This window comes from Hyla sarda, chromosome 1 (assembly GCF_029499605.1).
Source record: "Hyla sarda isolate aHylSar1 chromosome 1, aHylSar1.hap1, whole genome shotgun sequence".
Lineage (NCBI taxonomy): Eukaryota > Metazoa > Chordata > Amphibia > Anura > Hylidae > Hyla > Hyla sarda.
The window spans coordinates 23,301,859-23,323,381 of record NC_079189.1 but is presented as its reverse complement, the minus strand read 5'-3'; the positions used below and the strand labels follow the sequence as shown (position 1 = coordinate 23,323,381).

At 41.8% G+C, this 21,523-nt stretch overlaps 1 protein-coding gene across 1 annotated transcript; it reads left to right on the top strand.

Annotated features, from left to right (window-relative positions):
• Positions 1–2,590: 2,590 nt before the first annotated feature.
• On the top strand, positions 2,591–15,970 carry LOC130272054 (vomeronasal type-2 receptor 26-like). The gene is made up of 4 exons (XM_056518372.1): positions 2,591–2,671; positions 10,294–10,488; positions 14,588–14,711; positions 15,060–15,970. The coding sequence occupies exons 1-4, from the start codon at positions 2,591–2,593 to the stop codon at positions 15,968–15,970; spliced, it is 1,311 nt and encodes a 436-aa protein (XP_056374347.1).
• Positions 15,971–21,523: the final 5,553 nt, after the last annotated feature.

Below are 21,523 nucleotides of genomic sequence, written 5' to 3'. Positions count from 1 at the left end.
ACTCCATTTATTTCCGGACTTGGCTCCTTAGCCTGGGTGTTGTTTCTTCGGGGATGTTTCCTCCCCCCCCCCCCCCCCCTCCGGGTTTTCCTTTTCCTTTGCGCTTGGCGTTTTTTGACTTCTGTTGTGTGTATCCACTCGCCTGTTGAGATGTTGATGGGTTGTCTGATTCCATGCTATCTCCCGTATCAACCTCAGATGAACTGAATGTAACTTTTTGTTGTGATCCCCATTTCTTTTTATATTTTTTCTTTAGAATAGATTTGGGGGTAGCACCAGTAGACTCCCATTTATTCCAATTATTGTTGTTTTAATTCAAAGTCCTTAACATCTCTTTGCAGTTTGGTTTTTTTGGTTTCCATTATGTATTCCTCAAGTTTAGTAATTTTTTCATTGGTTTTTCGTAGGAGTTCATCATAATCTGTCATGCTAGAGAATACTTCCTGATCCTTTTTAATCTTTTCAATGTCCTCATTTAAGATTTCAAGTTTAGATTTTTCAGATTTCACTATAATTTCCATGAACCTCTTGGAGCAAATTGTTATTGCTTTGTTCCACTCTGCCATCATTTCATCACAGTACACCATTGTAGGTACTATTTTGATTCTTAGGCCTTGTGGTATTATTTCTTTCTCCAAATAATTGTTCAGGGTTGTGCAATTCCACCACCTTTTTGTTTATTGAATTTGGAGTTTTTCTAAGTTTTTTTTATTGATATTCTTAGATCTACATTATTGGGTTAATTTGCACTTGACCCCGAAAAGAGGTTGGCTGCCTTCTGCGATCTATCCATATTGTGGTATATAGGGTGTGAATGAGTCTCTGGGAGGGGCGGATTTTTAATTATCGTGTATAGAGGGTGAGTGTTCATATATAATTCTCACCTGAGCCAGTACGATACAAGTCCTTGCCCAACAGACCCATGAAGTCACTGAGGAAGAGCGCGCATGCTCTTGAAACGCGTATGACGAGGGAGGGTGTCGGTTTTATCGTGTCAAGTTTGTATGTTGGATTCAAATCCTAATAAAGCTGCAACTTTTACCCAGTGCTGGATCATCTTTTGCCTTTTTCATGTTAAAATGGCCATACATGACAAATGTTATAACGTGTCTTAACGAATGAATAGGCCCGTTATTTTCTGAGACCAGATGCGATTAAAAGTTATTAAACAGGGGAACAGGCAGCATGCTGTGCTCCCCTGCGATGTACGATGTATTTTACTTTTATTTTTTAATTCCCTGATGGGAGTCCTGAATGGCCGGTACGGATAAGCCATTCAGTACTCTCGATGGGGTTTTTAAACTTCAGTGTTCCTTACTGTAAAATCACATTCCCCCTTAAGTATATTCATTTTATTCCCTGCATGAGTATATGTATGATTCCCCCCCTGTCTGCTGTCCAGTCATCTTCTAGCACTGTCACAGCGCACAGCTGTATCTGACAGAGGAGCAGCAGAGAATGGAGGGACCTGTCCCCCCAGTGCGCTGTTATAGTGCTCCATTCCCTTCCAACCACCAGTACCTGACCTGTCCCCCTGTGCGCTGCTTCATTCATTCATTCATTCCCACCGCCGACCGACATGTCCCCGCTGCTCCAAGAGCAATCAGAGCACACAGCAGGGACATGTCAGTCTATTCCTCACTGCTCATCTCCATACCCGATGACATGTCGGGCAACAGTGGGAATATATGAAGGAAGCAGTGCATTGGGGGTACAGGTCAGGTATTGGCGGCGGCAGGGTATGAAGCGCTATAACAGTGCACAGGGTGGACAGGTCTTCCCATTCTCCGCTGCTCCTCTCTGTTAGATAAGGAGATGAGCAGCAGGGTATGGAATGTCATGTCCCTGCTGTGCGCTGTGACAGCGCTAGAAGATGACCAGGCAGCAGGCAGGGGGGAACCATACATATACACATGGGGGAATAAAATTAATATATTTAAGGGGGAATGTGATTATACAGTATGGATCACTGAAGTTCAAAAACTCCGCCGGGAGCCCTGAATGGCTCATCCGTATCGGCCATTCAGGACTCCCTGCGGGGAATTTAAAAATGAAAGTAAAATACATCGTACATTGCAGGGGAGCACAGCATGTTGTACGCCCCCCCTGTTTAATAACTTCTAATAGCATAGGGTCTCAGAAGTGAGACCCGGTGTGATCAATCCCTCAGCCCCTGCACTACAACCACCATCATGGAATAGAGTCTGTTCCATGATGGGAGTTGTAGTACAAACACTATTGTAGCCTCCCCAGCCACTGACAGACTCTCACAGCCGGAAAATTACTACTCCCATCATGGAAACAAGTCTGTTCCATTATGGGAGTAGTAGTAGTCCCTCAGTACTGCTGCTGCCTGTCACCTCTTGTGAGCATGCTCAGAAGTAATAACAGATATTATAAACCACTGTGCAAATGGATGACATAAAGGCTCATCCGTTTGCCATAGACTTCAGTGGTAAAAATATCCAATATAGGAAAAAAGCATGTCTGCACTCACCATGTAGAAAGAATAAAATTCGGACTTTATTGAAACAATGTCCATGTGCAAATCTTGTTCAGACTTTAATGAAGCATAGTCCATATACAAAGCATGTTCACCTGGGTGCCGGGAGGAAAGGCAGCTACCAGCCGGCAGCCAGAGCATATCAGCAGAATGACAGCGCAGTTTCACGTCAGTGATGCATCATCCGATTCCTGATCAATTGGATTACTATATCGGTATATATGGAGAAAAGGGGGGAGGAGTGACCCTTCACCAAAGAAATACATAGTATATAAAATCATACATATATAGTAAAAATAAGAAAGACCAAAGCAAATATCCTGCTGATTCATAGAAAAGAGCTAAAATCATTTCTTTCATTCAGACCTAAAGGGCCCAGCGCTTTCAATTTCATAATCCTCTTTGCTTCAGTGGTAAAAATAATGGCCGTTAATTTACCAGTTTATTGTGACGGAAGAAAAATTAGTGCATGTGCCGTTTTTTCTTCTGTCACAAATAACATTAGTTATTCATGACGGGCCATAACCAGTCATAACGGATAATCAAAAGATCCCATAGACTTTAATGCGATTTTGCAACGGCTGTTTAACAACCATTTTTAAGGCTTTTCAAACGGTAAGTTTATATTGGGTCTTTTAATGGAGCAACTTTATAGTGTGAAAGGGGCCTAAGGGGGAATCTTTTACAGTTGTTCCAGTGTATATTCTTCACAATTATGAAAACAAAGTAATTGAATGCTAAATATCTCCTCCCATTCTCTTCTGATGTTGCAGATTATTTTACTCTTCTTGTTGTTCATATAAGCATTTTCCAAACAAGAGTTTGGGAAACATTCTATAAGTGATTCTCCAAATATGATCAACAGGCATCACTAGAAATCTGTACATAGGACTTAGGGATGCAACATATTTTTTTAATCACAGATAACACTGGTAAACAAAGTTTGTTTCTTGGCCCTTTTTCCCACTTTACCCCCAAAATGCATTAAAATATAATTAATATATTTGGTATTTCCACGTGCGTAAATATCCAAACTATCAAAATCTAATGTCAATTATCCAATATGGTAAATGGTGGAAACGTAAAAAAAAATTATCTTAAATTGCTGCTTTTTTTGACTCATCTTATTCCAAAAATTAAATAATAAAAAGTTAAATATAAGCAAAAGTGGTATAGATAAAAGCCACAGAACACAGAGCAAAAAAAATTAGTCCTCATACCGCCCCGTATATGGAAAAATGAGAACGTTGTAGGTGGTCAATATAGGGCAATTCCAAACACTAATTTTGTTAAAATAGTTTGCGATTTTGTTTAAGCAGTACAAACAGAGATCAAGTCCTGGGGAAAAAAGTTTGGGAACTTACCTAAGATTTCCACTTAAAGAACTTCTGCTAATGGGAATGGTGTTCCTGCTGTGAAAAAAGTGCAGGAATTGAGCCTTGAGTACAATTATATAAAAAAAAGCATATAACATGGGTATCATTTTAATTGTATTGACCCATAGAATAACGAAAACATGTGGTTTGAATTTCAATTTCCCCACATAAATATAATTTTTTTGCGCCGTACATTTTATGGTAAAATGAGTAATGTAATTACAAGGTAAAATTGGTCACGCAGAAAACAAGCACTCATAGGGGTCTGTGGATGAAAATATAACAAAATTATGATTTAAAAAAATATATAAATTAAAATTGGCCTGGTCCTTAAAGGGGTACTCCACTGGGGAAAAAAATTCAATCAACTGGTCCCAGAAAGTTAAATAGATTTGTAAATTACTTCTATTTAACCTCTTAAGGACCCATGATGTATGCATACGTCATCACACCCTGGGTCTTAAGGACCCATGACGTATGCATACGTCATGGTCTTTTCCTGGTCTCCGCAGATCGGAAGCGGATCCCTGCTGAAATCCTTCAGCAGGGATCCAGGGCAAACGCCGGGGGGGCCATGTAAATCGCAAGGGAAATCGCCCTTGAGATCTGCGGCGATACCGGGCTGATCGGGTCTCTGGGACCTGACCGCCCGGTAATTTTGCATGATCCTGGCTGTCACAGACAGCCAGGACCATGCTAAAGAATAGGAGCGAGGTGGCAAGCCTGCCACCTCCTCCGATCCCCTGCGATTCTTCGGTTAGTTAACTGACCAATCGCAGGGGGGGGGGGGGCAGTTACTTCCTCCCATCCTGCCCAGCCCCTGGAAGTCCGGAGAAGACGGGAGGAAGACCGGAGGACGCGGCGGGGGACGGGGGAGTGCTGGGGCCCGGCCCCGGTAATTACCTCATCCCTGAAGACCCGGATCCCGGCGATGAAGACGGCGGCGGCGGCGACAGGTGAGTGGATCTTCAGCCGCGGTCGGGCCGTAAAGCGACATGCATTGCTGTATTGGGACCCTGTATACTACAACTCCCAGCATGCCCAGACAGCCCTTGGCATCTGGGCATGCTGGGAGTTGCAGTTTTGCAACATCTGGAGGTCCGCAGTTTTGGGATCACTGTGCCCTTCCAGATGTTGCAAAACTACACATCCTCAGCATGCCCTTACTGTCCAGGCATGCTGGGAGTTGTAGTTCTGTAACATCTGGCCCTTCAGATGTTGCAGAACTACAACTCCCAGTATGCCTGGACAGTTTTGGCATACTGGAAATGGTAGTTTTGCAGCATCTGGAAGGGCACAGATTGGGAACCACTGTATTAGTGGTATGCAAACTGTAGTCCTCCAGATGTTGCAAACTACAACTCCAAGCATGCTGGGAGTTGTAGTTCGGCAACATCTGGCTCTAAAGATGTTGCCGAACTACTACTTCCAGCATGACTGAGAATGTTTGGGAGTTGTGGTTTTGCAACAACAGGAGGCACACTGGTTGGGAAACATTGTCTGTTTCCTAACTCAGTGTTTCCCAACCCGTGTGCCTCCAGCTGTTGCAAAACTATAACTACCAGCATGCACTGATAGACTGTGCATGCTGGGAGTTGTAGTTTTGCAACAGTTGGAGGTCCCCCCCACACTGTGAATGTACAGGGTACATTCACATGGGCAGGGGCTTACAGTGAGTATCAGGCTGCAAGCTTGCGATGCAGCAAATTTTGCGCAGCAGCTCAAACTCGCAGCGGGAAACTCACTGTACCCCCCCGCCCCTGTGACTGTACCCTAAAAACACTACACTACACTACACTAACACAACACAAAATAAAAAGTAAAAAACACTACATATACACATACCCCTACACAGCCCCCCTCCCCTCCCCAATAAAAATGAAAAATGTCTGGTACGCCACTGTTTTCAAAATGGAGCCTCCAGCTGTTGCAAAACAACAACTCCCAGTATTGCCGGACAGCCGTTGACTGTCCAAGCATGCTGGGAGTTTTGCAACAGCTGGAGGCACCCTGTTTGGGAATCACTGGCGTAGAATATCCCTATGTCCACCCCTATGCAAATCCCTAATTCAGGCCTCAAATGCGCATGGCGCTCTCACTTTGGAGCCATGTCGTATTTCAAGGCAACAGTTTAGGGTCACATATGGGGTATCGCCATACTCGGGAGAAATTGCCTTACAAATTTTGGGGGGCTTTTTCTCCTTTCACCCCTTATGAAAAGGTAAAGTTGGGGTCTACACCAGCATGTTAGTGTAAAAAAATAAATTGTTTACACTAACATTCTGGTGTTGCCCTATACTTTTCATTTTGACAAGAGGTAAAAGGGAAAAAAGCCCCCCAAAATTTGTAACGCAATTTCTCCGACTACGGAGATACCCCATATGTGGGCGCAAAGTGCTCTGGGGGCGCAAAACAAGGCCCAGAAGGGAGAGTGCACCATGTACATTTGAGGTGATTTGCACAGGGGTGGCTGATTGTTACAGCGGTTTTGACAAACGCAAAAAAAAAAAAAATGCACATGTGACCCCATTTCGGAAACTACACCCCTCACGGAATGTAATGAGGGGTGCAGTGAGAATTTACACCCCACTGGTGTCTGACAGAACTTTGGAGCAGTGGGCTGTGCAAATTAAAAATATTGTACAGCCCACTGTTCCAAAGATCTGACAGACACCAGTGGGGGTAAATGCTCACTGTACCCCTTGTTACGTTCCTCAAGGGGTCTAGTTTCCAAAATGGTATGCCATGTGGGGGTTATTTTGCTGTTATGGCACCATAGGGGCTTCCTAAATGCGACATGCCCCCCGAGCAAATTTTTTTTTTTACGTATGCAAAAGTCGCGAAACCCCTGTGGGGAGTTAAGGCTCATTTTATTCCTTGTTACGTTCCTCAAGGGGTCTAGTTTCCAAAATTGTATGGCATGTGGGTATTTTTTGCTGTCCTGGCACCATAGGGGCTTCCTAATTGCGACATGCCCCCGAGCAAAATTTGCTCTCAAAAAGCCAAATATGACTCCTTCTCTTCTGAGCATTGTAGTTCACCCGTAGTGCACTTCAGGTCAACTTATGGGGTACCTCCATACTCAGAAGAGATGGGGTTACAAATTTTGGGGGGTATTGTCTGCTATTAACCCTTGCAAAAATGTGAAATTTGGGGGAAAACACAAATTTTATTGAAATTTTTTTACTATTTTTTTACATATGCAAAAGTTGTGAAACACCTGTGGGGTATTAAGGCTCACTTTATTCCTTGTTACGTTCCTCAAGGGGTCTAGTTTCCAAAATGGTATGCCATGTGGGGTTGTTTCCTGTTCTGGCACCATAGGGGCTTTCTAAATGCAACATGCCCCCCAAAAACCATTTCAGAAAAACGTACGCTCCAAATTCCCCTTGTCGCTCTCTCCCTTCTGAGCCCTCTACTGTGCCCGCCGAACACTTTACATAGACATATGAGGTATGTGCTTTCTCGAGAGAAATTGGGCTATAAATACAAGTATACATTTTCTCTTTTTACCCCTTGTAAAAATTCAAAAATTGGGTCTACAAGAACATGCGAGTGTAAAAAATGAAGATTGTGAATTTTCTCCTTCACTTTGCTGCTATTCCTGTGAAACACCTAAAGGGTTAAAATGCTGACTGAATGTAATTTTAAATACTTTGGGGGTGCAGTTTTTATAATGGGGTCATTTGTGGGGTATTTCTTAGATGAAGACCCTTCAAATCCACTTCAAACCTGAACTGGTCCCTGAAAAATTGTGATTTTGGAAATTTTGTGAAAAATTTGAAAATTGCTGCTGAACTTTGAAGCACTCTGGTGTTTTCCAAAAGTAAAAACACGTAAATTTTATGATGCAAATATAAAGTAGACATATTGTATATGTGAATAAAAAAAAATATTTGGAATATCCATTTTCCTTACAAGCAGAGAGCTTCAAAGTTAGAAACATGCAAAATTTTCACATTTTTCATCAAATTTTGGGATTTTTCACCAGGAAAGGATGCAAGTTACCAAAAACTTTTACCACTAAGTTAAAGTAGAATATGTCACGAAAAATGTCTTGGAATCAGAATGATAACTAAAAGCATTCCAGAGTTATTCATGTTTAAAGTGACAGTGGTCAGATGTGCAAAAAATGGCCGGGTCCTAAGGTGTAAAATGGCTGGGTCCTTAAGGGGTTAAAATAATCTTAATCTTTCCAGTACTTATCAGCTGCTGTATGCTCCACAGGAATTTCTTTTATGTTTAAATTTATATTCTTTCTGACCACAGTGCTTTCTGCTGACCCCTCTGTCCATGTCAGGAACTGTCCAGAGTAGAAGCAAATCCCCATAGCAAACCTTTTCTGCTCTGGACAGTTCCTGATGTGGGCAGAGGTGTCAACAGAGAGCACTGTGGTCAGAAAAAAAATAAATTCAAAAAGAAAAGAACTTCCTGTGGACCATACAGCAGCTTATCTTATCCCCTATCCCCTGTGGCACCCCGTTATCATTACTGCACAGAGCACACTCGATCTGTGTGTAATGACCGGCGATACAGGGGCCGGAGCCCTGCATATAATTGTATTGAGGGGGTGGGCCGTGACATCACGAGAGGGCGGAGCTGTGATGTAACAATGCTCCGGCCCCTGCATCGCCGGTCATTTTGCACAGAGCAAGTGTGCTCTGTGCAATAATGATAGCGGGGTGCCGCAGCGGAGATCCCAGCAGTGGGACCCGAGCGAACTGACATCTTATCCCCTATCCTTTGGAAAGGGGATAAGATGCTAGGGGCGAAGTACCCCTTTAAGATTTTTTTTATAGAAGTAATTTACAAATCTGTTTAACTTTCTGGTACCAGCTGATTTAAAAAAAAAAAAAAAAGCCCTTAAGGACCCGGGTTTTTCCGTTTTTGCACTTTCGTTTTTTCCTCCTTACTTGTAAAAAATCATAATTCTTTCAATTTTGGACCAAAAAATCCACACAATGGCTTATTTTTTGCACCACCGATTCTACTTTGTAATGACATCAGTAATTTTACTCAAAAATCTACGGCAAAACGGAAAAAAAAAATCATTGTGCGACAAAATTAATGAAAAAACACATTTTTTTTATTTTAGGGGCTTTCATTTCTACGGAATACATTTTTTTATCTCTATTTTATAGGTCCATATGATTAAAATGATACCCTACTTCTGTAGGTTTGATTTTGTTGTACTTCTGGTAAAAATCATAACTACATGCAGGAAAATTTATACATTTAAAATTGTCATCTTCTGACCTCTATAACTTTTTTATTTTTACGCATACGGGGCGGTATGAGGCCTCATTTTTTGCGACATGATCTGAAAATTTTTTGTGGTACTGTTTTTGTATCAATCAGACTTTTCTATAGCTTTTTATTTATTTTTTCATGATATAAAAAGTGACCAAAAATGCACTATTTTGGATTTAGGAAATTTTTTGCACGCGCGCCATTGACCGTGCGGTTTACATAATGATATATGTTTATAATTCTGAGATTTTTGCATGTGGTGATTTTTATTTACACAGTTTTTTTTATGGGAAAATGAGGGTGATTCAAACTTTTATTAGGGAAGGGGTTAAATAATCTTTATTCACTTTTTTTTCACTTTCTTTTTGCAATGTTATAGCTCCCATAGGAGGCTATAACCCTGCACTCACTGATATTTTACATTGATCAATGGTTTCTCATGGGAAACCATTGATCAATGATTCTGCCGCTTGACTGCTCATGCCTGGATCTCACTAGGAGGCAGGTAATGGGACCATCCTGCTGTACTTCAACTGTTCGGGATGCCGCAATTTTGCCACAGCGTTCCCGAAAAGCCCCCTGAGCTAACTGGCAACATTTTAGTTTCACTTCAGACGTAGCTGTCAACTTTGAACACTGCGTCTAAAAGGTTAATAGCACGCGGCACCGCAATCAGTGCTGCTCGCTATTAGCCACAGGTCCCGGCCGTTGTAAGAGGCCGGGCCCGACATGCTGTGGCCACGTGTTATAGAACGGGAGCAGACTCAGGGCGTACAGATACACCCTCAGTCCTTAAGGACACTTTTAGTCCCCTTAGGGGACTTTTAGGAGGAATCATTAGATTCCTCATACAGATCAATGTGGTTTCATAGAACCACAGTGATCTGTGTGCTCTGCGCTTGATTAATCTCGCTGCAGGGGGGGCTATCCACCCACTGGACCACCAGGGAGTGTTTAAATGTCCCTTTAATGATGGCCCCCAGCTACAAGAACCAGCTGGGGCCCGGCCAGTGTGATGCAGGCTCGAGTTGGGAGCCCGCATCATACAGTGGTTGCTGTCTCAGTACGATCCGGCTCATCCTTAGTCGGCAACCGGTTAATGTCCTTTCAATAAAATTATTTTCAGTTACTGTAAATCTCATAATGTATTGTTTATTCTCCTAGTACCTAAGAAGAGTTCATTTCAGAGATCCTCTTGGAGAAGACGTTCATTTTAATGAGAAAAGAGAATTGTCCTCATTATATTATATCCTAAACTATGCAAGTCTCATTGAACGAAAAATGATCTATAGAGTTGTTGGACATTTCAATGCATCAGCTCAGAAAGGAAATCAACTGCTCATCAATAATGACATGATAGTTTGGAAAAATTCTGATGTATATTATTTCTTTGTTGTTCTATAAATAAATAATGGATTTTCATTATGTTTTGTATTTTAAAGATGACCTGATCTGACATATGTTGTAGATTGAGCCATTACAGCAATTAAACCACCGGCGAATTGAATACATTTCAATATCTCTTGACAATGGAAAAAAATCTCACTACAGAACTTTTATCATGGTCATGAGATATTTGACAATATGTGAACAGTCACTTCTTGAAGTTGATATTTAAGTGAAAATTGTCAAGTAAAGCGATCTGAAATACTTTAACTTGTAAAATTTTTCTGATAAGTAGCTGCCCAGTTGTCCCTGTAAAAATTGCCCAGGGAAGGACAACTGGTCAAATGGTGACAAGATTATTAATGCCCAATGCTCATTGATGTGCATGGAGAGTAAAAGCTAGCCCCACACAAAGAACTACTACTGAGCATATAAAAAATGTACTGCTGGTTATGATAGAAAGGTAACAGAATGCATAGGGCATTTCAGTTTGCCCATATCCCATATGCCTGTTTTCCTGTCAGCATAAAAAGTGAAAATAGAAAAGGTTATGTGCTCACCTGGTGGTGTTGCGCTCCGGACACAACACCAGTAGACAAATGAATAGAATAATATTCTCATGGTTGGGACAAGCCAACATCCAAGATCGGCATCCAGGAGAGGATCATTGTAGTATTAGAAGCTAAACAAGTGGATTCCAAGGGAACCCTAAAGAATTAAATATGCAAAGCGGTGCTCAGCAGCGAATATCATCAACAGATAAAGAAAATAATAACATATTTTCTTCGTACTACGTGTTTGAAGAGGTGGAACCCTCTGTTTGTCAAGTCCTTCAGGCATTACATAGCATTAGTGAGAGAGACTATAAGTATCAAAAACCTGAGTGATACACCCCTTCTTTGGGGAAGAGTTGTGGACTGATCCTGTTGTCACTAAGGCAAAACTACAGCTTTGGCAAGGACAAGAGGGATCCCATTATCTACCCCTATACCAATGTACTCAGTCTACTGCTGTCACTTGCTAAAGATTTTTGCTAAAAGGCTGCATTTGCATAGATCTTGTCTCGTAGAGAAGCATTTGATAATTGATATAATTAATAATAAAAAATCGAAAGCTAGGACCGTTATAAAGATTGTACAAGCTTAATAATTTATACTAAAGATAATAATCACAATATCAGCAAAAAAATCACTGGTAGTCAAGATTAGAGATAAGGAAACTTTCGGAAAGTTTGGCTCGCCGTCCTTGCCAAACTTTCAAGAAGATCTGTTTAGATCACTCCATTACTGCAACATTTTTCTGGACTGAGCCCCAGAAAAGAAAGGACAAAGTTAATTTGCACTGCTGAGCTGCGCTGTTTAACTATTTGTGGGGTATACATTATATACATTCATACATAGAGTAGCCAGAGGTCCACTTATCCATCCCCCTGGTTCGTGCCCTGGGCTCGCCCAGTGTAGCCCTATCTCTTGTGAGTAATGATGTCATTAGAGGCAAAGCTACAGCCGGAGCCAGGGTGGTAAGCATGGCTCTGGTCACATTGTAGTTAACTCTTTTTGTGGCAGAGGGGTGGGTGAGTATACAGTATATACAGCCATTTATGCAGATGGCTGTATATTCTGTATACTGTGGGCAGAGACATCCACATACCCAACTGGCTCCTGTTCACATCTTGGCCGATGTAGCTCGGCCTCTAGTGATGACATTATGGAATTTTTATCTTAAAAAATGCTATAGTCTCAGTATGCTGAGATTTTGGAACACTTGAGCCCAAAATTGCAGCAAAATGGCCAAGATGAGTAAGTAAATAAAATTTAAATGGGTTTGGCATTTAGATTTCCCTATTGACTCCCTGCAAACATCTGACTGTAGAGTGTTTTTTGGGTGTTTTTGCCCAACATAAACCCATTTGTATACTTGGCCTGAGACTGGCTTTACATGAACAAAGGCAAACTGACCAGGAACTGTACTGTGAAATGTAAGCTTACACTCAGATCTGAGTGGATTTAAATAGCTAGGCATTGATGAACTCATTATTCAGTAAATAGCCTTGTAAAAGCCTTATGTTTTTTGGAAACTGAGCAGCTCTATAAAAGGGTTTTAAGGATCAAATTGCATCAAAATTAGAGAACACATATTTAGCAATGTTTTATATGCACTACCAGACAGTAGAGGAGGAAGGATAAGAGTATTGCCTAATGTTGTGTAAATGCTTCTAATGGTTTGTGTAAACATTATTCAACAGCCTTGTGTGATGTTAAATTTCACTTATAGCACAGGATGGACCTCTGCACACTATTCTTCTAATCTAATAACCCATCCATGCCTTAACCCCTTATTGACCTGGGACGTAAATGTATGTCCTGGTGTCCTGGTACTTAATGTGCTTGCATCATGCACGGCAGGTCCAGGCTGCTATCATTAACCCCTCAGATGCCATGATCAATACAGATCACGGCATCTGCCATAGTGCCGCGGGTGACCTGATCATCTATTTAAATGCCCACGGCACTGCTGCGGGGAACCGATCATCCAACATTGTGGCCGGGGGTCCCCTTACCTACTCCAGCTGTCAACCCTGGGTCTTCTCCTATGCATAGCACTGTTCAGTATCTGCAATCTAAGGATTGCTATAAATAGTCCCTTATGATGACATAAAAAGTGTAAAAAAAAAAAAAGGAAAAAAAAAAGGTTAAAATATATGTATTTTTTTTTTAAATCCCCCAATAAAAATTTAAAGGGAACCAATCATCATATTTTACCTTATATAATGCTTGGCAAAGAGTTATACAGAGTAAAATCTTTATCCTCACTATTCCCGGGGGACGCTCCTGCCCCCAGGGATGGGGAACATACGAACTTATAAATTAGTCACCACTGTGGCCATAAGTAGTCCCCTGGGCGTGGAGCTCCTCTCACTTACTCCCGTTCTTCGGCCGGCAGGAACGCCCCCTCGGCTTGATTGACGGACCACATCATCGCTCTGCTCCCTCTGTTCAGTCAGCAGAGCGATGATGCGGCCCATAAATCAAACAGAGGGGGCGTAGCAGCCGGCCGAAGAACGGGAGTAGGTGAGAGGAGCTCCCTGCCCAGGGGACTACTTACGGCCGCGGCGGTGACCAGTTTATAAGTTCATATCCTCACCATCCCTGGGGGCAGGAGCGTCCCCGGGGGGATGGTGAGGATAAAGATTTTACCCTATAATGCTTTGCTAAGCGTTATATAGGGTAAAATCTAATGATTGGTTCCCTTTAAATGGCCCTTTTTCCCAATTTTATCCCAAAAAGGGTAAAAAAAAAATTATAAACATATTTGCGTGCATAAATGTCTAAACTATCAAAATACAATGTTAATGATCCCTTACGATGAAAGCTGTAAACGTAAAAAATGAAAAAAAATAGTCCAAAATGGCTGCTTTTTTGTCACATCACATTCCAAAAACAATTAATAAAAATTAATTAAAAAGTTACAAATACACAAAAGTCATACCAGTAAAAACTACTAATGACGTATACGAAAAAATCTGAAAGTTATAGGTGGTCAAAATTGAGTGATTTTAAATATACTAATTCTGTTAAAAAGAAAAGCATGTAACCATGGGTATCATTTTAGTCCTATTGACCCACAGAATGAAGAAAACATAATTTTTACCATAAAGTGTACAGCGAGAAAACGAAACCTTCCAAATTGAGGTTTTCTTTTCAATTTCTCCACACAAATAATATATTTTTTTGGTTGCACCATACATTTTGTGGTAAAATAAGTGGTCATTTCAAAGGACAATTGATCCTGCAAAAAACAAGCCCTAATATGGGTCTGTGGATGAAAATATAAAAGAGTTATAATTTTTAGAAGGAAATGGGGTAAAAACGAAAATGCAAAAATAAAATTGTCCTTAAGGGGTTAATCCCTACCACTGTGACAAGCTACAAGGCTCCAAGGTTTATTAGGTTAAGGATATTTATTAATTTATCAAATCATTCATTTATTTACTTAGTTTATAAAAAAAATAATAATAAAAAAAATAACAGATTATACTTCTAAATTTCCTCTTTCTGATTACTTGTCACAGATCCCAGTATCTATCTGCTCTAAACCGTGTCTTCCAGGATACAAAAGGATATTAAAGCCGGGAATACACAAATGCTGCTTTGAATGTTTACCATGCTCAGAGGGAGAAATATCCAATGAAACAGGTAACAAAAAATCTAACATTTTATTGGTTTTCTACAGTAGCTTTGCCAAAATTCTCATTGTTACGGTCATCACTACTTCCTCCTGTTTCATCAGTAAATAAGATTACTCTAATGGAGGGAATACCCTGAATATTGAACATCTTTTAGGTGTGCTAAAAAACAACATCGCTTTTTCATGACATTTTCATTTTGGAGACACTCAGTGGATCTTACACTTTTGACATCTATAAAATTAGTCGTCATCATATGTATATTTAGGAATAATCTCATTGTTTATTTTGTATATTTTTATTTATTTTTTAAGTTCAACCTTGTCATATCCTGTTCACTGTTTGCATTTTTTTGTAGATAGTGTTTCATGTCGAAAATGTCCTGAAGATCAATGGCCAAATGACATGAATGAGTGTGTACCAAAACCTATAGAATTTCTGTCTTACAAAAATGATATTGCAGTTCTCACAGTCTCCATACTTACATTCCTATGTTTTCTCAAAACATCTACAATCTTGGGAATCTTCATTCTATTTCGAGACACTCCAGTGGTCAGAGCAAATAACCAAACCCTGAGCTTCATTCTCCTGGTTTCCATCATGTTGAGTTTCCTCTGTGTATTTTTGTTCCTGGGTCGCCCTACACATGTCACCTGTATGCTCCGTCAGACTTCATTCGGGATCATCTTCTCAGTAGCTATCTCTTCTATTCTGGCTAAAACCATCATGGTCTACATGGCCTTCAAAGCCACCAAACCTGGAAGTTCCTGGAGGAAATTTATCGGTGTGAAAATTACAAACTGTATTGTCTTCTTCTGTTCATTTCTTCAAGTCCTACTAAGTATCATTTGGTTATCTACATCTCCTCCATTCCCAGAAAAGAACTCTCACATATATAAAGACAAGATAATATTCCAGTGTAATGAAGGGTTCATGCTGGCCTTCTCCATACTCCTGGGCTATATGGGACTACTTGCAGCTATTAGTTTCATTGTTGCTTTCTTGGCCAGAAATTTACCAGATCGTTTTAATGAAGCTAAAAACATCACATTCAGCATGCTGGTTGTCTGCAGTGTCTGGGTGGCTTTTATCCCCTCCTATATGAGCGTTACTGGGAAGAATACAGTTCTTGTAGAAATATTTGCTATAATATCTTCAAGTGTTGGTATTTTGGGCTGCATATTCTTTCCTAAATGTTTTATAATACTGGTGAGACCAGAGTTAAATACAAAAAGTGGTTTATCAAGGCAAATGAAGATAAAACTATGAATGATTGTGCATGTAGATCTTTATTCTTTTTTTAGAGACTAGCATTGTAAATAATTTGTGGGCAAGCATGCACCATTCTTTCATACATGGCTCCTAAATAAATACCAAAGAAATGTATGTTTAGAAAGTTTAAAAAGCTGTGTCAATGTATGCATGTCTATTGCACGATTATTAAAAAAAAAAAAATATACATTTCCATGTTGGGGAGTAGAGATGAGCAAGCCATTCGTCATTCAATCTGAATTTTGGGATGACTGTGGCTCCCAGAACTTTCTAGCATTTTAACATTGACAGGTTCGGCTCACGTGAACACCTTGAAGCTATCACATGACAAGGGAGATGATATAGAGAACTACTGAAACCAGGAAGCCTTTACATATTTTAATCTATGCAATTCTACAGTAAACTAATTACAACATTTATCTATGGGCTGACCTCAAACAGGGACCTCCAGTAACTACCTGCACAAGTTTGTACAGTAGGTACACTACAAAGTCGAGCCAGTACTGAACCAGCCCATAAAAGCTATTACGTAGCAAACTCAGAAAAGCAAAGGGCTGAATTGTACTTAAGCAATACATATTAAAAGCGTTATAAATGCGGCACAGTCATCTAAGTGTCCCGTATGTGTATTTTCTACGCTTAATCAAAGTTTTTTTTTTTACTTGGGTATGAGTTAACAATACAGTTAAAGTGTTCAAAGTGAACACACATTAGCCATCACAGTTATGCTTATTTTCCGGGTTTCTTCAAACCAAGTATATTTACTGGTGTTTAAGATAATAACGCAGTTAAATCTGTTGATATTGAAAACTGACTAGTAGGTAAATGACAAATCACCCCAAAAAATTAAAATTACCTAAAAATCTTTTATAATAAAAAAATATATATCTGTTAAAGGAATTGTTGGACTGGGTAGAGGACAGAGTTCCCCTTCCATGTCCTCTCCCAATAAAAATATTGGTGGCAGTACCAGCACCAGTACAGGTAGCAGCAGCAAAAGTTCACACTGTCTTTCAGGGTTTGTGTGGTTTCAGAAGATAGCATGGCTTTTGTAGACTTTTTGAATTGTTCAAGGTGGAAGCAGTGGCCATGCAAAGCACTAGTGGGAATGGTGGTAGTAGGTGTGGTGGGAATACTGTAAGGCATCATAGTAGATATGCTAAGGGGTAGCAAAGAGCCCATGATCAGACATCAAAAATTTATACTGAGAGGAGTGGTGGAGAGGATTGATGAAAAGGAGTTTGATAATGAGGATGTCAGAAGGCGTGTTGGTCTGATAACCTCCGAAACAGGTGACGGAGTCACTGCTGTATCTGTAGGTTTGAGTAAACAGGTTTCAAGAGAAGGGGCACAGTTGGGTTATGGTGTACCTATCTCTTTATGGTATCCTGCCATGTGAAAACTCTTTATTATCTTACCAGATGCACAGTTTTGTTTCTGCAGAAAGAAAGTAAGGCATGGCAAGGGTCCAAGTTTAGGTTTCCCAAGTGTTAGCACAGGTGTAACACTTATGAAGACAGGAACTTTGGTGTATGTGGATCCGCTGGACCTGTGTGGCAGATGACTCGGACCGCACCAGGGAACGGAGACTAAGGTGCCGCACGCCCTAAGGGACGGGGACACGCGTGCCGGAGAAGAGAGGCAGAGGCAGGAGAAACACCTGAAGAGTGACGGACTGGGGCTTGCATGTGGGCGCATCCAGCAATGCGAGTCCCAGCCTCGTCGGCAGCAGAAGGTAAGGGGACCATGCGCTCATGGCCAGCGTGTGTGGACAAAGCACATAGCGTAACAGTACCCCCCCCCCCTTTGGTCTACCCCTCCTTTTACGAGAGAGAAAACTCCTGAGAAGGTCATGGTAAAGGATATTCTCCTCAGGTTCCCAAGATCTCTCCTCAGGACCTTAACCCTCCCAGTCGACCAAAAAAAAAATTGTTTACCTCTCACAGTTTTTGCAGCAAGAATCTGTTTCACTTTGTAGACGTCAGACGAGCCGGATACAGGTGTTTGGACAAGATTCTTCTGAGGCTTGAGGAGAGAGACGTGGAAGGAATTGGGAATACGAAATGTAGCAGGTAGATGGATTTTGTAGGAGACAGGATTGATCTTTTGTAGAATCTAGAAGGGACCAAGGTAGCGGGGACCGAGCTTGTAACAGGGGATCTTGAAGCGGATGTATTTGGATGAAAGCCACACCATGTCACCAGGAGAGAAAGATGGAGGAGGTCTTCTACCTTTATCCGCTTGCGCCTTCATGCATGAAGAAGCCTGGGACAATGACTGTCGGGTCTGTTGCCAGATGGTGGAGAAGTCATGGATCAGCTCATCAACAGCAGGCACACCGGAGGAGACTGGGAGAGGAAGAGGAGAACGGAGATGGAGTCCGTAGACAACAAAAGGATTCAAGGACTCAATGATTTGTTTAACCCTCTCCACCTGACCATTGGACTGAGGGTGGTTGGCCTAGGAGAAGTCCAGATTGATGTCCAGACCATTACAAAGGGCTCGCCAGAACTTAGAGACAAACTGCACCCCTCGATCCGAAACGATATGCTGAGGAAGACCATGTAAACGAAAGACATGCAACAAGAAGTACTTTGCCAGTTGTGGGCAGAAGGAAGACATGGTAGAGGAATGAAATGAGCCATCTTGGAAAACCGATCTACCACGAACCAGATGAGAAAGTGGCAAATCGGTGATAAAATCCATGGCGATATGGGACCAGGGAGTCTCTGGAATGGGTAAAGGCTGTAAGAATCCTGCAGGTCTTTGTCAAGGAGTTTTGTCACAGGCACATGTTACACAGGACTAAATAAAATCAGAAACATCACGTTCAAGATGGGGCCACCAGTAGTTTCGGGAAATAAGAAGTAGGGTTTTGCGTATTCCAGGATGTCCTGCAGTCAAGGAAGAATGACCCCATTTCAGGCCCTTGCGTCTCAATCTGGCGGGCACAAAGGATTTTCCTGGAGCAACTTGCTAAATCTCGGCAGGAGCGGCAGGAATCAAATGGTCAGGAGGAATAATATGCCTAGGCGTGGAGTCCAAACCAATGACGTCAGAGGACCTGGAGAGAGCAACAGCCCTGATGTTATTGTCTGCTGAACGGAAGTAAATGAAGAAGTTGAACCTAGAAAAGAACAGTGACAATCTTGAATGGCGGGGGTTCAAACGCTGAGCAGACTGAAGGTATAGAAGATTCTTATGATCGGAGTAGATGCTGACCAGATGAGAAGAACCTTTCAATGAATGTCGCCATTCCTCCAAAGCTAGCTTGATAGCGAGGAGTTCAGGATCTCCAATGGAGTAATTCCTCTCAGCAGGAGAGAAAGTCTTGGAGAAGAACCCACAAGTTACACTCTTGCCCTTTGGCGTTTTTCTGATGGAGAACGGCACCCTCTCCAATAGATGAGGCATCAACATCCAAAGCAAAGGGCCTCTCTGGATCAGGTCTTGTAAGCACAAGAGCAGAGGCAAATGCAGACTTTTAACGGGAGAAGGCCTTTTTAGCCTCTTGAGGCCAAGATTTAGGATTAGATGTCTTTTTCGTGAGAGCCACAATAGGAGCAACCAAGGATGAAAAATGTGGGATAAACTGACGATAATAGTTAGCGAATCCCAGAAAGCGTTGAATATTACGTAGGCCCGACAGACGAGGCCAATCCAATACTGCAGACAACTTATTTGGATCCATCTGCAGGCCCTGATGAGAGACAATGTAGCCAAGAAACGGAAGACTAGATTTCTCAAACAGGCATTTCTCCGTTTGGCATAGAGATGATTCTTCCGAAGTCACGGAAGAACCAGAAGAACATGAGTATGATGCTCCTCTAGGTTGGAAGAGAAGATCAGGATGTCACCCAGGTATACGACAACACAGGTGTAGAGAAGATCACAGAAGATATCATTGACAAACTCCTGGAAAACGGCTGGAGCATTGCAGAGACCAAAAGGCATTACAAGATACTCAAAATGTCCGTCACAAGTATTGAAGGCTGTTTTCCATTCATCTCCCTTGCGGACACGAATGAGGTTTTATGTAGAGATGAGCAGGGGATTATGGGAGGGCGGGAAACAGCGGCGGGAATGAAGGTAGGTGGGCTGATCCTGAACCACATGTGAGATGCAGCCTATCAGTGTTCACTGACCCCTGTGATGTCACAGCCCCTATATAATCGGCGGCCATCTTGCCTCTCTTCATTTCATCTATGCCCTCAGATGGAGAGGACGGGACTGTGTGTGTGTGAATAGCTCATACCACAGCGTTACACTGCAACTGCTAGTCACATCAGCATTAGGGAAAGACAGGAGTGCAGAGTACTTTGCTGTAACACTGAGAAGGATCATTGATAGCTAAACCTCCTATTCACGTTAGTGAGCATTGCAGCAGAGAGGGGCAGATAGCTGTCAGCTGCCTCACACAGATCTCTAATCTGCCTGAACTTTCTGAAGCATCTTATCTCCTAATTTTTCAGCCCAATTGAGTTTATTTTTATTTGCTCCACAAATCTTCTGCTGCTCAGAATTGTGTGACAGAGTTCAATTTAGGGTGTAATCCCTGGATTATTTTTTTTTGTGGTGCTGCACTGTTGGGTCCTGCTGCTGTTCAGAAATAAGTCATATGAGTGTGGACTTTAGTGCCTTTTTACCATTTTTCACCTGTTACTCTGTCTCTGTGCTAAATTCAGTGTTATACCACACGTTATACACCTGCCGGTGTGTTAAAGAAAAAAAAAGTTTTTCCTGCGTACAAATACGCTTAACAGTGGCCTTATCATTGCAAAGGGCCTACATACAAGCAAATAGCGTACCATATACTACCTTTTTTTCTGTTTCTGTGCTAAATTAAGTGTTATACCACACGTTATACACCTGCCGGTGTATTAAAGAAAAAAAAAAAGGTTTTCCTGCGTACAAATACGCTTAACAGTGCGCTCATCATTGCAAAGGGCATACTTACAACCAAGTAGTGTACTATTTAGTACCTGTATTTCTGTCTCGGTGCTAAATTCAGTGCTATTCCACACATTAGTATATACCGGCTGGTGTATACAAAAAAAAAAAGAGTTTTTTTATGCGTATAAATACGCTTAACAGTGCGCTCATCATTGCAAAGGGCATACATAGAATCAAGTAGTGTACTATTTACTACCTGTTATTCTGTCTCTGTGCTAAATTCAGTGCTATTCCACACATTAGTATACTCCTGCTGGTGTATTTAACCCCTTAAGGACCAAGGACGTACCGGTACGTCCTTGGTCCTGCTCTTCTGATATAACGCGGGGTTACACAGTAACCCCGCGTCATATCATGGCGGGCCCGGCGTCATAGTGAAGCCGGGACCCGCCTCTAATAGCGCGCAGCGCCGATCGCGGCGCCGCGCGCTATTAACCCTTTAGCCGCGCGCTCAAAGCTGAGCCGCGCGGCTAAAAGTGAAAGTGAAAGTTCCCGGCTAGCTCAGTCGGGCTGTTCGGGATAGCCGCGGCTAATCGCGGCATCCCGAACAGCTGACAGGACAGCGGGAGGGCCCCTTCCTGCCTCCTCGCTGTCCGA

Bases quoted from the DNA above. Each gene is read 5' to 3' on its own strand.
- LOC130272054 (XM_056518372.1), top strand. From the start codon at position 2,591: ATGTTCACCTGGGTGCCGGGAGGAAAGGCAGCTACCAGCCGGCAGCCA. The intron at 2,672-10,293 runs GTCAGTGATGCA...TTATTCTCCTAG, and splicing joins GAATGACAGCGCAGTTTCAC to TACCTAAGAAGAGTTCATTT. The intron at 10,489-14,587 runs GTTTGGAAAAAT...TACTTGTCACAG, and splicing joins TCATCAATAATGACATGATA to ATCCCAGTATCTATCTGCTC.